General features: G+C 34.3%; 1 protein-coding gene across 2 annotated transcripts in view; it reads left to right on the forward strand.

Moving 5' to 3' along the window:
• LOC133542060 (membrane-associated guanylate kinase, WW and PDZ domain-containing protein 3) overlaps positions 1-12,914 on the forward strand; it is a 418,319-nt gene that overhangs the window by 373,754 nt on the left and 31,651 nt on the right. For both annotated transcript variants that reach the window (XM_061885883.1, XM_061885890.1), the window contains exon 11: positions 9,131-9,162. In XM_061885883.1, the coding sequence (XP_061741867.1) occupies positions 9,131-9,162 (32 nt within the window). The remainder of the gene's footprint in view (positions 1-9,130; positions 9,163-12,914) is intronic.

Genomic DNA, 12,914 nt, shown 5'->3' on the forward strand with positions numbered 1-12,914 from the left:
CGTGTTTGCAATGACGTTATAACCATAGACATCTTACAAGTAGACACAGCATTGGCTGCTGTGACGCGAGAAGTTGGGCCGCCATCTTGAAGTGGTGATGAGGAGCCGGCGAGCAGCCTAAACTGACAGTTGACAGGTAGAAAACATAGGTGTTCAGCGTTTTCCTGCTCAAATGAGCGGACTGTTGAAAATAGGAATCTGGGACTACTTTTCAGAAGTAAGATTTAACATTAACGTACTATTGGTTGTATTTTGTGAAAAGAATATTACCACTGAGTTGAGAAGGAACAAAGATCTTCAGTAGTACTGAAATCGTAGCCGCTCACAAACAAGAGTATGACCATAATAGAATTGCTTGTCAATGAAATTAATAAAATTTAAAAATGTCATGCCTGAATAACATAAAGTTGAAATAAATGATGAAAATAAAGATTGTAAAAGCCACCAGGGATAAAAGTTAGGACCACAGTCCAGATTGTGTTGGAGGGTGGAGGGGTAATATATGTTGGCTAACTAGACAATCAGATGGACAGTGGCTATACAGTATTATACAAGTCTACATTTAGTCTAGCTTCAAGTAACAATATTTAAATACTAAAAATGTTGGGTAAGACAGAATTTGGTTTTATTCTGAATCCAGTGAAACAGATTGGTGGTTTTAACTGCTATAAAGACTTTCAGGTGTTTATATATGTTTAAGTATTTGGCAGACACTTTTATCCAAAGCGACATACATAAAAAATACATATAAAACAATCACTATAAACATGTAAATTTAAGAGAATAATGTAATAAAAAATATCAATACAAAGTGTCAAGACAGAATAAACTCTCTGCTGCTGCAGCAACAGACATACAATGTATAAGATATATAGATATCTAATGTATTCATACATTGTATATGTAGGATATACGCTTGTATATATAACCTAATCATACTGTTTCTTCAACGTAAAAATAGCTGACCGTTTTTTTCCCCTTCTCTGGGATTACATTCCCAGTTTTGATCTCGGACGTCTGGTCACTTAAAGCATATATCCATCCATCCATCCATTTTTCTACCGCTTATTCCCTTTTGGGGTAAAGAATATTCTATTACTTTTAAGCAAACTCTGGTTAATAAAACATGTGTCCTTTATCATAGCTACACGTATGACAAAAAAAAGAGCGTGGAAATCAGTGGTAGTCAGTGAGGTAAGATGAATTAAATGCGCTGACAGTTCATTGCTCCTGCCAAATGAATTGCACTGAGTGGAGAGAATCACCACTGTAAGATGGCTGCCTAGCGTCTCGTCAGCGCCAGTACGCAGAAGCGCTCCATCCATGCTGCATACACTAATAAGATGTCTATGGAGGCAACACTTGTGTGTTTGGACGCTGCTTATGAATGATAGTACAAACCCTGTTTCCATATGAGTTGGGAAATTGTGTTGGATGTAAATATAAACGTAATACAATGATTTGCAAATCCTTTTCAACCCATATTCAATTGAATGCACTACAAACACAAGATATTTGATGTTCAAACTCATAAACTTTATTTTTTATTTTGCTAATAATAATTAACTTAGAATTTCATGGCTGCAACATGTGCCAAAGTAGTTGGGAAAGGGCATGTTCACCACTGTCTTACATCACCTTTTCTTTGAACCCCACTCAATAAACGTTTGGAAACTGAGGAAACTATTTGTTGAAGTTTTGAAAATGGAATTCTTTACCATTCTTGCTTGATCTAAAGCTTAAGTTGTTTAACAGTCCGGGGTTTTGTTGTCGTATTTTATGCTTCATAATTTGCCACACATTTTCGATGGGAGAAAAGTCTGGACTGCAGGCGGGCCAGGAAAGTACCCGCACTCTTTTTTTTTAAGAAGCCACGCTGTTGTAACACATGGCTTAGTATTGTTTTGCTGAAATAAGCAGGGGAGTCCATGATAACGTTGCTTGGATGACAACATATGTTGCTCCAAAACCTGTATGGACCATTCAGCATTAATGGTGCCTTCACAGATGTTTAAGTTACCCATGTCTTGGGCACTAATACACCCCCATACCATCACAGATCCTGGTTTTTGAACTTTGCGCCTATAACAATCCTGATGGTTATTTTCCTCTTTGTTCCGGTGGACACCACGTCCACAGTTTCCAAATATAATTTGAAATGTGCACTCGACAGACTACAGAACACTTTTCCACTTTGCATCACTCCATCTTAGGTGAGTTCTGGCCCCGCCATGCCGGCGGCGTTTGAGGATATTGTTGATAAATGGGTTTGGCTTTTCATAGTAGAGTTTTAACTCACACTTACAGATGTAGTGACCAACTGTAGTTACTGACAGTGGTTTTATGAAATGTTCCTGAGCCCATGTGGTGATATCCTTTACACACTGATGTCGGTTTTTGATGCAGTACCGCCTGAGGGTTCAAAGGTCCGTAATATCATCGCTTACGTGCAGTGATTTCTCCAGATTCTCTGAACCTTTTGATGATTTTACGGACCGTAGATGGTAAAATCTCTAAATTCCTTGCAATAACTCGTTGAGAAATGTTGTTTTAAAACTGTTCAACAATTTGCTTACAAATTGGTGGCCCTCGCCCCTTCCTTGTTTGTAAATTACTTAGCATTTCATGGAAGCTTTTTTGTATACCCAATCATGGCACCCACGTGTTCCCAATTAGCCTGCACACCTGTGGGATGTTCCAAATAAGTGTTTGATGAGCATTCCTCAACTTAATCAGTATTTATTGCCGCCTTTCCCAACTTCTTTGTCACGTGTTGCTGGCATCAAATTCTAAAGTAATGATTATTTGCAAATAAAAAAATGTTTATCAGTTTGAACATCAAATATGTTGTCTTTGTAGCATATTCAACTGAATATGGGTTGAAAATGATTTGCAAATCATTTTATTCCGTTTATATTTACATCTAACACAATTTCCCAACTTATATGGAAATGGGGTTTGTATACAAACTAATAATATGTGCATTTCGTGTTGTACTTATGACTGGGGACACATTTTCTGGGCGCACATAAATATTCTGGAATAATATCTATCCCCTTCTTACTTCAAGTGTGATTAATGAAATGAGTCCAAATTCACGAGTTTTGTTGTAGACGATGCTACATATGTACATAATAAACCACACGATAGTAGTACATCAGTTGAGGAAAACGAATACCGGTAAATTACACTAATTTCATCTTCTGACGGATTACAAATTAACACCAATGGGAGCAATTTAAAACGCTGCAAGACTCAATTCCAACTATGTGATTAAAGAACATTATCACATCATTTTTTCAGAAAGTCTAAATAACATCTAATGAAGATAGAGTACAATTAACTGCAACATGTAAGTGTAAAAAAATCATTATGATTTACACACTTTCAGAATGTGATTGGTCTAATATATTAAACAAAAAAACAATCTTAAGTTAGCTATTATTTTAAAATACCATCCATCCCATCCATTTTTCCCACCGCTTATTCCCTTTGGGGTTGCTGGGGGCGCTGGTGCCTATCTCAGCTACAATCAGGCGGAAGGCGGCGTACACCCTGGACAAGTCGCATTGTAAAATACCCCATTTGAAAAGGTTGACTTAAAAAAAATATATATAATGATGTCCTTTGTTGAAAAATGACAATGAATAATTAAAAAAGAAACTTAGAGGATGATCCTTATGTTTGTGTCAAAAAAGCCAAAGAAAAAGCATTATGTGCACACATTAGGGATTAAACAAGCTCTGATTCTCCCTATTCCTTTTCAGACATGTTAGGATGTGACCTTTTTTCAATTCTGAAATGTTCCTGTTTAGAAATGTTTAACTTTTTAAAATTCCCAAATGTTTGTGTTGAGAAACGTTGAACTTGTTTTTATTTCCAACATGTTCGTGTTTAGACACGTTGAGCCTTTTTTATATTCCGAAATGTTTGTGTTTGGAAACGTTTAACTTTTTTTAAATTCCGAAATGTTTGTTTTTAGAAACGTTTAACTTTGTTTAAATTCCAAAATGTTTATCAGAAATGCTGAACCTTTTTAAAATTCCGAGATGTTTGTGTTGAGAAACGTTGAACTTTTTTTATTCCCAACATGTTCGTGTTTAGAAACGTTGAACCTGTGTTAAATTCCGAAATGTTTGTGTTTAAAAACGTTTACCTTTTTTAAATTCCGTAACGTTTGTGTTTATAATTGTTGAACCTTTTTTTAAATTCCGAAATGTTTGTGTTTCGAAATGTTTAACTTTATTAAAAACCGAAATGTTTGTGTTTAGAAACGTTTAACCTTTTTTAAATTCCGAAATTTTTATCAGAAATGTTGAACCTTTTTAAAATTCCGAAATGTTTGTGTTTAGAAACGTTAAACTTCTTTAAAATGTTTTAAATGTTTGTGTTGCGAAGCGTGGAACTTGTTTTTATTTCCAACATGTTCGTGTTTAGAGACGTTGAACATGTGTTAAATTCCGAAATGTTTGTGTTTAAAAACATTTACCTCTTTTAAATTCCGTAATGTTTGTGTTTATAATTGTTGAACCTTTTTTTAAATTCCGAAATGTTTGTCTTTAGAAACATTGAACCTTTTTTTAAATTCCGAAATGTTTGTGTTTCTAAATGTTTAACTTTATTAAAAACCGAAATGTTTGTGTTTAGAAACGTTTAACCTTTTTTAAATTCCGAAATTTGTATCAGAAATGTTGAACCTTTTTAAGATTCCGAAATGTTTGTGTTTAGAAACGTTAAACTTCTTTAAAATGTTTTAAATGTTTGTGTTGCGAAGCGTTGAACTTGTTTTTATTCCCAACATGTTCGTGTTTAGAGACGTTGAACATGTGTTAAATTCCGAAATGTTTGTGTTTAAAAACATTTACCTCTTTTAAATTCCGTAATGTTTGTGTTTATAATTGTTGAACCTTTTTTTAAATTCCGAAATGTTTGTCTTTAGAAACATTGAACCTTTTTTTAAATTCGAAATATTTGTGTTTAGAACTGTTTAACTTTATTAAAAACCGAAATGTTTGTGTTTAGAAACGTTTAACCTTTTTTAAATTCCGAAATTTTTATCAGAAATGTTTAACCTTTTTAAATTCCGAAATGTTTGTGTTTAGAAACGTTAAACTTCTTTAAAATGTTTTAAATGTTTGTGTCGCGAAGCATTGAACTTGTTTTTATTTCCAACATGTTCGTGTTTAGAAACGTTGAACCTTTTTTAATTCTGAAATGTTTGCTTAGAAACATTGAACCTTTTTTAAATTCCGAAATGTTTATGTTTAGAAACATTGAACTTTTTTTTTATTTCGAAATGTTTATCAGAAATGTTGAACCTTTTTAAATTCCGAAATGTTTGTGTTTAGAAACGTTAAACTTCTTTAAAATGTTTTAAATGTTTGTGTTGCGAAGCATTGAACTTGTTTTTATTTCCAACATGTTCGTGTTTAGAAACGTTGAACCTTTTTTAATTCTGAAATGTTTGCTTAGAAACATTGAACCTTTTTTAAATTCCGAAATGTTTATGTTTAGAAACATTGAACTTTTTTTTTATTTCGAAATGTTTATCAGAAATGTTGAACCTTTTTAAAAGTCCGAAATGTTTGTGTTTAGAAAAATTGAACCTTTTTAAAAGTCCGAAATGTTTGTGTTTAGAAACATTGAACCTTTTTTAAATTCGTAATGTTTGTGTTTAAAAACGTTTAACTTTTTTGAATTCCGAAATGTTTGTGTTTAGAAACGTTGAATCTTTTTTAAATTACGTAATGTTTGTTTAGAAACGTTGAACCTTTTTTAAATTCCGAAATGTTTGTGTTTAGAAACGTTGAACCTTTTTCAAATTCCGAAATATTTGTCTTTAGAAATGTTGAACCTTTTTAAATTTCGTAATGTTTGTGTTTAGAAACGTTTAACTTTTTTGAATTCCAAAATGTTTGTGTTTAGAAACGTTGAATCTTTTTTAAATTACAAAATGTTTGTTTAGAAACGTTTAATGTTTTTAAATTCTGAAATGTTTGTGTTTAGAATCTTTGAACCTTTTTTAAAATTCCAAAATGTTTGTGTTTAGAAACATTGAACCTTTTTTAAATTCCGAAATATTTGTGTTTAGAAATGTTGAACCTTTTTAAAATTTTGAAATGTTTGTATTTATAATTGTTGGACTTTTTTTAAATTCCAAAATGTTTATGTTTAGTAACGTTGAACCTTTTTTAAATTCCGAAATGTTTATCTTGCGAAACGTTGAACCTTTTTTAAATTCTGAAATGTTTGTGATAAGAAACCTTGAACCTTTTTTTAAATTCCAAAAGGTTTGTGTTTAGAAACATTTAACCTTTTTTAAATTCCGAAATGTTTGTGTTTAGAAATGTTAAACCTTTTTTAAATTTTGAAATGTTTGTATTTAGAAATGTTGGATTTTTTTTAATTCCAAAATGTTTGTGTTTAGTAACGTTGAACCTTTTTTAAATTCCAAAAGGTTTGTGTTGAGAAACGTTGAACCTTTTTTAAATTCTGATATGTTTGTGTTTAGAAACTTTGAACCTGTTTTTTAATTCCAAAATGTGTGTGTTTAGAAACGCTCAACCTTTTATAAATTCTGAAATGATTGTGTTTAGAAATGTTGAAACTTTTATACATTCTGAAATGTTTGTATTTAGAAATGTTGGACTTTTTTAAAATTCCAAAATGTTTGTGTTTAGTAACTTTGAACCTTTTTTAAATTCCGAAATGTTTGTGTTGAGCAACGTTGAACCTTTTTTAAATTCCGAAATGTTTGTGATCAGAAACGTTGAACCTTTTTTAAATTCCGAAATGTCCGTGTTTAGAAATGTTGAACCTTTTTTAAATTCTGAAATGTTTATTAGAAATGTTGAACCATTTTTAAATTCCAAAATGTTTGTGTTTAGAAACGTTGAATTTCTTTAAAATGTTGACATGTTCGTGTTTAGAAACTTGAACTTTTTTTATTCCGAAATGTTTATTAGAAATGTTGAACCTTTTTTAAATTCTGAAATGTTTGTGTTTAGAAACGTTGAACTTCTTTAAAATTTCAAAAATGTTTATGTTTAGAAATGTTGAACTTGTTTTTATTTCCAACATGTTCGTGTTTAGAAACATTTAAACCTTTTTTAAATTCCAAAATGTTTGTGTTCAGAAACATTGAACCTTTTTTAAATTCCAAAATGTTTCTGTTTAGAAACGGTGACCTTTTTTAAATTCCAAAATGTTTGTGTTTAGAAACATTCAACTTTTTTAAATTCAGAAATGTTTTTGTTATGAAACGTTAAACCTTTTTTAAATTCTGAAATGTATGTGTTATGAAAAGTTAAGTCTTTTTTAAATTCCGAAATGTTTATTAGAAATGTTGAACCTTTTTGAAACTCCAAATTGTTTGTTTTTAGAAACGTTGAACTTCTTAAAAATTTCGACATGTTTGTGTTTAGAAACGTTTTAACTTTTTTTAAATTCCGAAATGTTTGTGTTCAGAAACATTGAACCGTTTTTAAATTCCAAAATGTTTCTGTTTAGAAACGTTGACCATTTTTAAATTCCAAAATGTCTGTGTATAGAAATGTTGAACCTTTTTTAAATTCCACATTGTTTGTGTTTAGAAACGTTGAACTTCTTTAAAATATCGACATGTTCGTGTTTCGAAACGTCTAACTTTTGTTAAATTCCGAAATGTTTTTATTAGGAATGATGAACCCTTTTTAAATTCTGAAATGTTTGTGTTAAGAAACATTGTATTTCTTTAAAATTTGAAAAATGTTTCTTTTTAGAAACATTGAACTCGTTTTTATTTCCAAGATGTTTGGAAACGTATAAACCTTTTTTGAATTCCAAAATGTTTGTGTTTAGAAAAATTGAACCGTTTTTAAATTACAAAATGTTTCCGTTTAGAAACGTTGACCTTTTTTTAAATTCCAAAATGTTTGTGTTTAGAAATGTTGAACTTCTTTCAAATTTCGACATGTTTGTGTTTAGAAATGTTGAACTTTTTTTAAATTCTGAAATGTTTGTGTGTGAAACATTGAACCTTTTTTAAATTCCAAAATGTCTCTGTTTAGAAACGTTGACCTTTTTTAAATTTCAAAATGTTTGTGTTATGAAACGTTGCACCCTTTTTAAATTCGGAAATGTTTATTAGAAATTTTGGACCTTTTTTAAATTCCAAAATGTTTGTGTTTAGAAACGTTGAACCTTTTTAAATTAAAAAAATATTGTGTTTCAAAACGTTGAACCCTTTTTGAATTCCGAAATGTTTGTATACAAAAACGTTGAACCTTTTAAATTCCAAAATGTTTATTAGAAATGTTGAACCTTTTTTATATTCCAAAATGTTTGTGTTTATTTAGGGATCTGAGCTGAGGATGTTGTCGTGGCTTGTGCAGCCTTTTGAGACACTTGTGATTTAGGGCTGTATGAATAAACTTTGTTTGATGATTGATCTTTATTTTTAAGTTATCATGCAATGATTTTACCAGTCCGGCCCGCTCCATATGGCCCCTGAGCTAAAATGAGTTTGACACCCCTGGTCTAAGACTACCTACATCCCTATCATCCATCCATCCATTTTTCTACCGCTTATTTCCCTGATGGGGTCGCGGGACATCCCTATCAAACATACCAAAATATTGGTTCCACCTGGATAGTGGTGATGTGCGGATCAATACTGAAACATCGATACCGCCGATATCAGATCCTTATGTTCTTGTATCGATTCATGATATCGATACTTTTGACAGTTTAGTTTAGGGGTGTCTACATTTTGTCCACCAAGTCAAAGTATGCGAGGCCATATTGATATCTTTTCATTTAAAAATACAGATATTGAGTCAGTTTTGTATTATAGCTGATAGAGTATTTTATTGATCAATAAATGTTAGATGGAACCTTTCACTTTTTTCTCATTACATACCGATTTTTTTGCTCTTTTTTTCTTTCAACTTTTACTGATGTTTTATGTCCGATGTAACAATTGAAAAAATAATACTAATACAGTTGTTAAACTGTATGACCTAGTGTAAGTTACACATTTAATGTTTGATCAGTGCCTCTCTCTCTTTCTCTCATGTTGGGCTGCATCACCCTCTGATGGATGGTGCTCCACATTGCAGTTGTTTACAGACTGTTTTGTTTTTCTCCGTAGGTCAAACATCTCCTGTGAAGAGTCTCAAGCCTGTAAGTACAAAAAAAATTAAATACATCTTTTTCCTCCGTGTCGCTTTTGTGGAATTAACGCTCGGTTTCATTTGCGAGCCCATTGTCCCGCCGTTTAGCCGCTAAGCCTCCGTGGCACCATATTAAATGATGGAAATATGAGTGTTGATTATGATTCCTTTTGTTTGCGGCAGAGAAATTCCTAATTGCTATTCCCCCCACTCCCCCACCCCACCCCACTCTCTCTTTTGGGGGTCTTAGCAGCCATTGTCCGGGGACTGTTGCACTAATGAAGCCTGGATGAGACCCTTTTAGATGTGGCTGTTGTGAAAACCACACTTTGGGATTAAGATGCCTGAAAAAGGCGCATTTTTAGGAAAATCACATCCCAGAGTTTATAGTCCTCGAGACAATAGTCAAAGTGGAAAAGTTACCTTTTTTTCTTCTAAAGCGTGCTTGTCTGCATCGTTTGTTATTAGTAGCCTTACAGATATTTGTTATAAGGAAAATTAAAGACATGGCTCACCCATGTCTTTAATTTGGCCCGAGAAAAAAACTATGGAATCTCGCCCGCAGGGAAACTGCAATTGTCAAACGGACAATGCAAGCAGTTATTTACAACATTTACCTATATGGCCCAGTGAAAACAACCTTCCCTAGTCATGGCGCAACTAAACACATTTCAACAGACATAGTCACACATAAAATGCAAAAACACTCTCCACACTTGTCCATGTGTGGCGCATTTCAGGTACTTTCCAATGGAACTGGTGCTTTACAGAGAGTAAATGGGACAATGAAAAAGACGAATTACCTCCAAATTCTTTAGGACAACCTAAAATCATCAGCCCGGAGGTTGGGTCTTGGTCCTGACTTAAACGTTTGGACAATGCTGAAGAAACAAGTCCATGTCAGGAAACCAACACATTTAACTGAACTGCACCAATTTTGTCAAGAGCAGTGGTCAAAAATTCAAGCAGAATTTTGCCAGAAGCTTGTGGATGGCTACCAAACACGCCTTATTGCAGTGAAACTTGCCAAGGACATGTAACCAAATATCAACATTGCTGTATGTATACTTTTGACCCAGCAGATTTGCTCACATTTTCAGTAGACCCATAATATATTCATTAAAGAACCAAACTTCATGAATGTTTTTTGACAAAGAAGTATTTGCTCCAATCACTTAATAACACGTTAACTATAAATTTCAATAACGGTAATATTTTTTTAGTTTTACAGTAATATTCTGGCAACTAAGCTGTTAGTTTGTTTTTTTTACCTTAAAATATATTCTAATTTTTAGAGTGTACAATTTGATGGACACCTTGCTGTGAAATCATAAATTGAAGTATTTATTTTTATTTCAACAGTAAATGTTCGGAATGTATGATGATAGAATATTTAACCGCACTAGGTGTGGGGAAATCAATCTCTGCATTTGACCCATCCCCTTGTTTGACATCATGGGAGGTGAGGGGAGCAGCAGCAGTGGCTTCGCTCAGTAATCATGTTTGGTGATTTAACCCCCAATTCCAACCCTTGATGCTGGGTGCCAAGCAGGGAGGTAACGGGTCCCATGTTTATAGTCTTTGCTATGACTCAGCCGGGGTTTGAACTCACACATCTCAGGTCGGACCCTTTAACCACAAGGCCCCTGAGCAGGCTTTTGTTGCATTATTGGATTATATGAATGTTTAAAAGATTAATTGGTAGAATTGTGTGGTGTTTGTATTTTATTTCTGTCCAAATGGAAAGAATGAATACATTTAGCAAGAAAACATTAAGTACTGTATTGACGCATATTATTCCCAGGCTTTCGCGGGCCCAATCAATTGAAGTGGCGGGTCAGGTCTGGCCCCCGGGCCCAGAGTTTGACAGCTCTGGTTTGGAGTGTCAGTCTTCAGGTAAATGCAGAAGATATGCCGACTTTTGGAACATTCATTACCTCCCTGCTTGGCACTCAGCATCAAGGGTTGGAATTGGGGGTTATCCATCCATTCATTTTCTACCGCTTATTCCCTTCGGGGTAGCGGGGGACGCTGGAGCCTATCTCAGCTACAATCGGGCGGAAGGCGGCGTACACCCTGGACAAGTCAAATGCAGGGAATAATTTCGCCACACCTAGTGTGTGTGTGTGTGTATGTGTGTGTGTGTGTGTGTGTGTGTGTGTGTGTGTGTGTGGGTGTGTGACAATCATTGGTACTTAACCCGCAACACTGGGAGGAGGAGATGCAAATATCGCCATTTAGCACTCGCAACGTGATCTATCAAGACTGAAAGTGGTCTATCTCCGCCGTTTTGCATTCATATTTAACACCTTTGAAATGTGCGTGCAAACTGAAAGAGTTACTGTAGACGTCGCATACTTGCGGTCCTGCTGATACATACGTCAGATGCCATTTTGTGCAGAGTTGACAAAGGTTTTATTGATTGTTTTTTAAACTCTTCAGACAGAAACGTTCTTTTCCAGACTTTTCAGTCCCTCCACTATTCTTCCTCTTCCTGCACTCGGCCGCTCATTGTTAAAGACAACAGATGATTAGATTAACACGTACCACCTGTGAAATCTAATCACCTGCCAGCTGTGTCTCGCTGTCAGCACATGCCTCGCCCCTATCTGATGGTTCTCGTCCTCAGCACCATAGACAGCGGCGGTGACCTCTGCTCCTGCAGGCGCGCTGGCCGCAGCTCCCTCCACAGTTACACACAAGAAAAAGTTGTATGCTGAGCAAAGACAAACGATGGACATCTATATACCTCCGTCCTACGTGTACGTCAACATATTTGGACTGTCAGAAATTAAATATTCAAATATTCAGCAATTACTTTTGTAATGTTTAATAGCTGTTTGATGACTTAAGGAGCTGATTAAAACAAACTCAATTGATTTGTTTTGGTGTCTACTGGCGTTTTCGTGAAAAAATGTTGTAGGTTTCATCTCTTAATGCTGGTCTGATATTAGATGAGAGGCGAATCCTCTTCTAAGACAAACACAACAGTCCAGTTGCGATCGATTGAAAGCCCTGGATGGATGAGAACACGCACAGACTTCCAATGTCAGCATTTTCTTGCATCCGTAATGATCCACACGCACCAACACAAAAGCACTGCACCTCCCAGAGTCTGCTAAAAGCGGGTTCTGTTGTGTTGAACACACTTTATAGCCTAGAAAAAGCTGTACATATTCGTGTTCTGTATGTTTCACAACATGACCAATCACGCGACAGGTTGGACCATAATGGTTATGGTCGAAGTTTTTTCGACCAATACAGATACAACAGAGGCCATAAATGTGGAAGGAAAAAGCTTTTCTATGATGTCAGCCGGTATACGTTAAAAAAAACTCATTTAAATGAAGCGGTATGCCTCACCTTTTTTCTCACTATTTTCATGCATTTTAAATGTGTTTTGTGTGTACAAACCCCGTTTCCATATGAATTGGGAAATTTTGTTGGATGTACATATAAGCGGAATACTATGATTTGCAAATCATTTTCAACCCATATTCAATTGAATATGCTACAAAGACAACATATTTGGTGTTCAAACTGATAAATACATGTATTTTTGCAAATAATCATTAACTTTAGAATTTGATGCCAGCAACACGTGACAAAGAAGTTGGGAAAGGTGGCAATAAATACTGATAAAGTTGAGAAATACTCATCAAACACTTATTTGGAACATCCCACAGGTGTGCAGACTAATTGGGAACAAGTGGGTGCCATGATTGGGTATAAAAGCAGCTTCCATAAAATGCTAAGTAATTC

Source organism: Nerophis ophidion, linkage group LG02, assembly GCF_033978795.1.
Source record: "Nerophis ophidion isolate RoL-2023_Sa linkage group LG02, RoL_Noph_v1.0, whole genome shotgun sequence".
In the NCBI taxonomy this organism is placed as follows: Eukaryota; Metazoa; Chordata; class Actinopteri; order Syngnathiformes; family Syngnathidae; genus Nerophis; species Nerophis ophidion.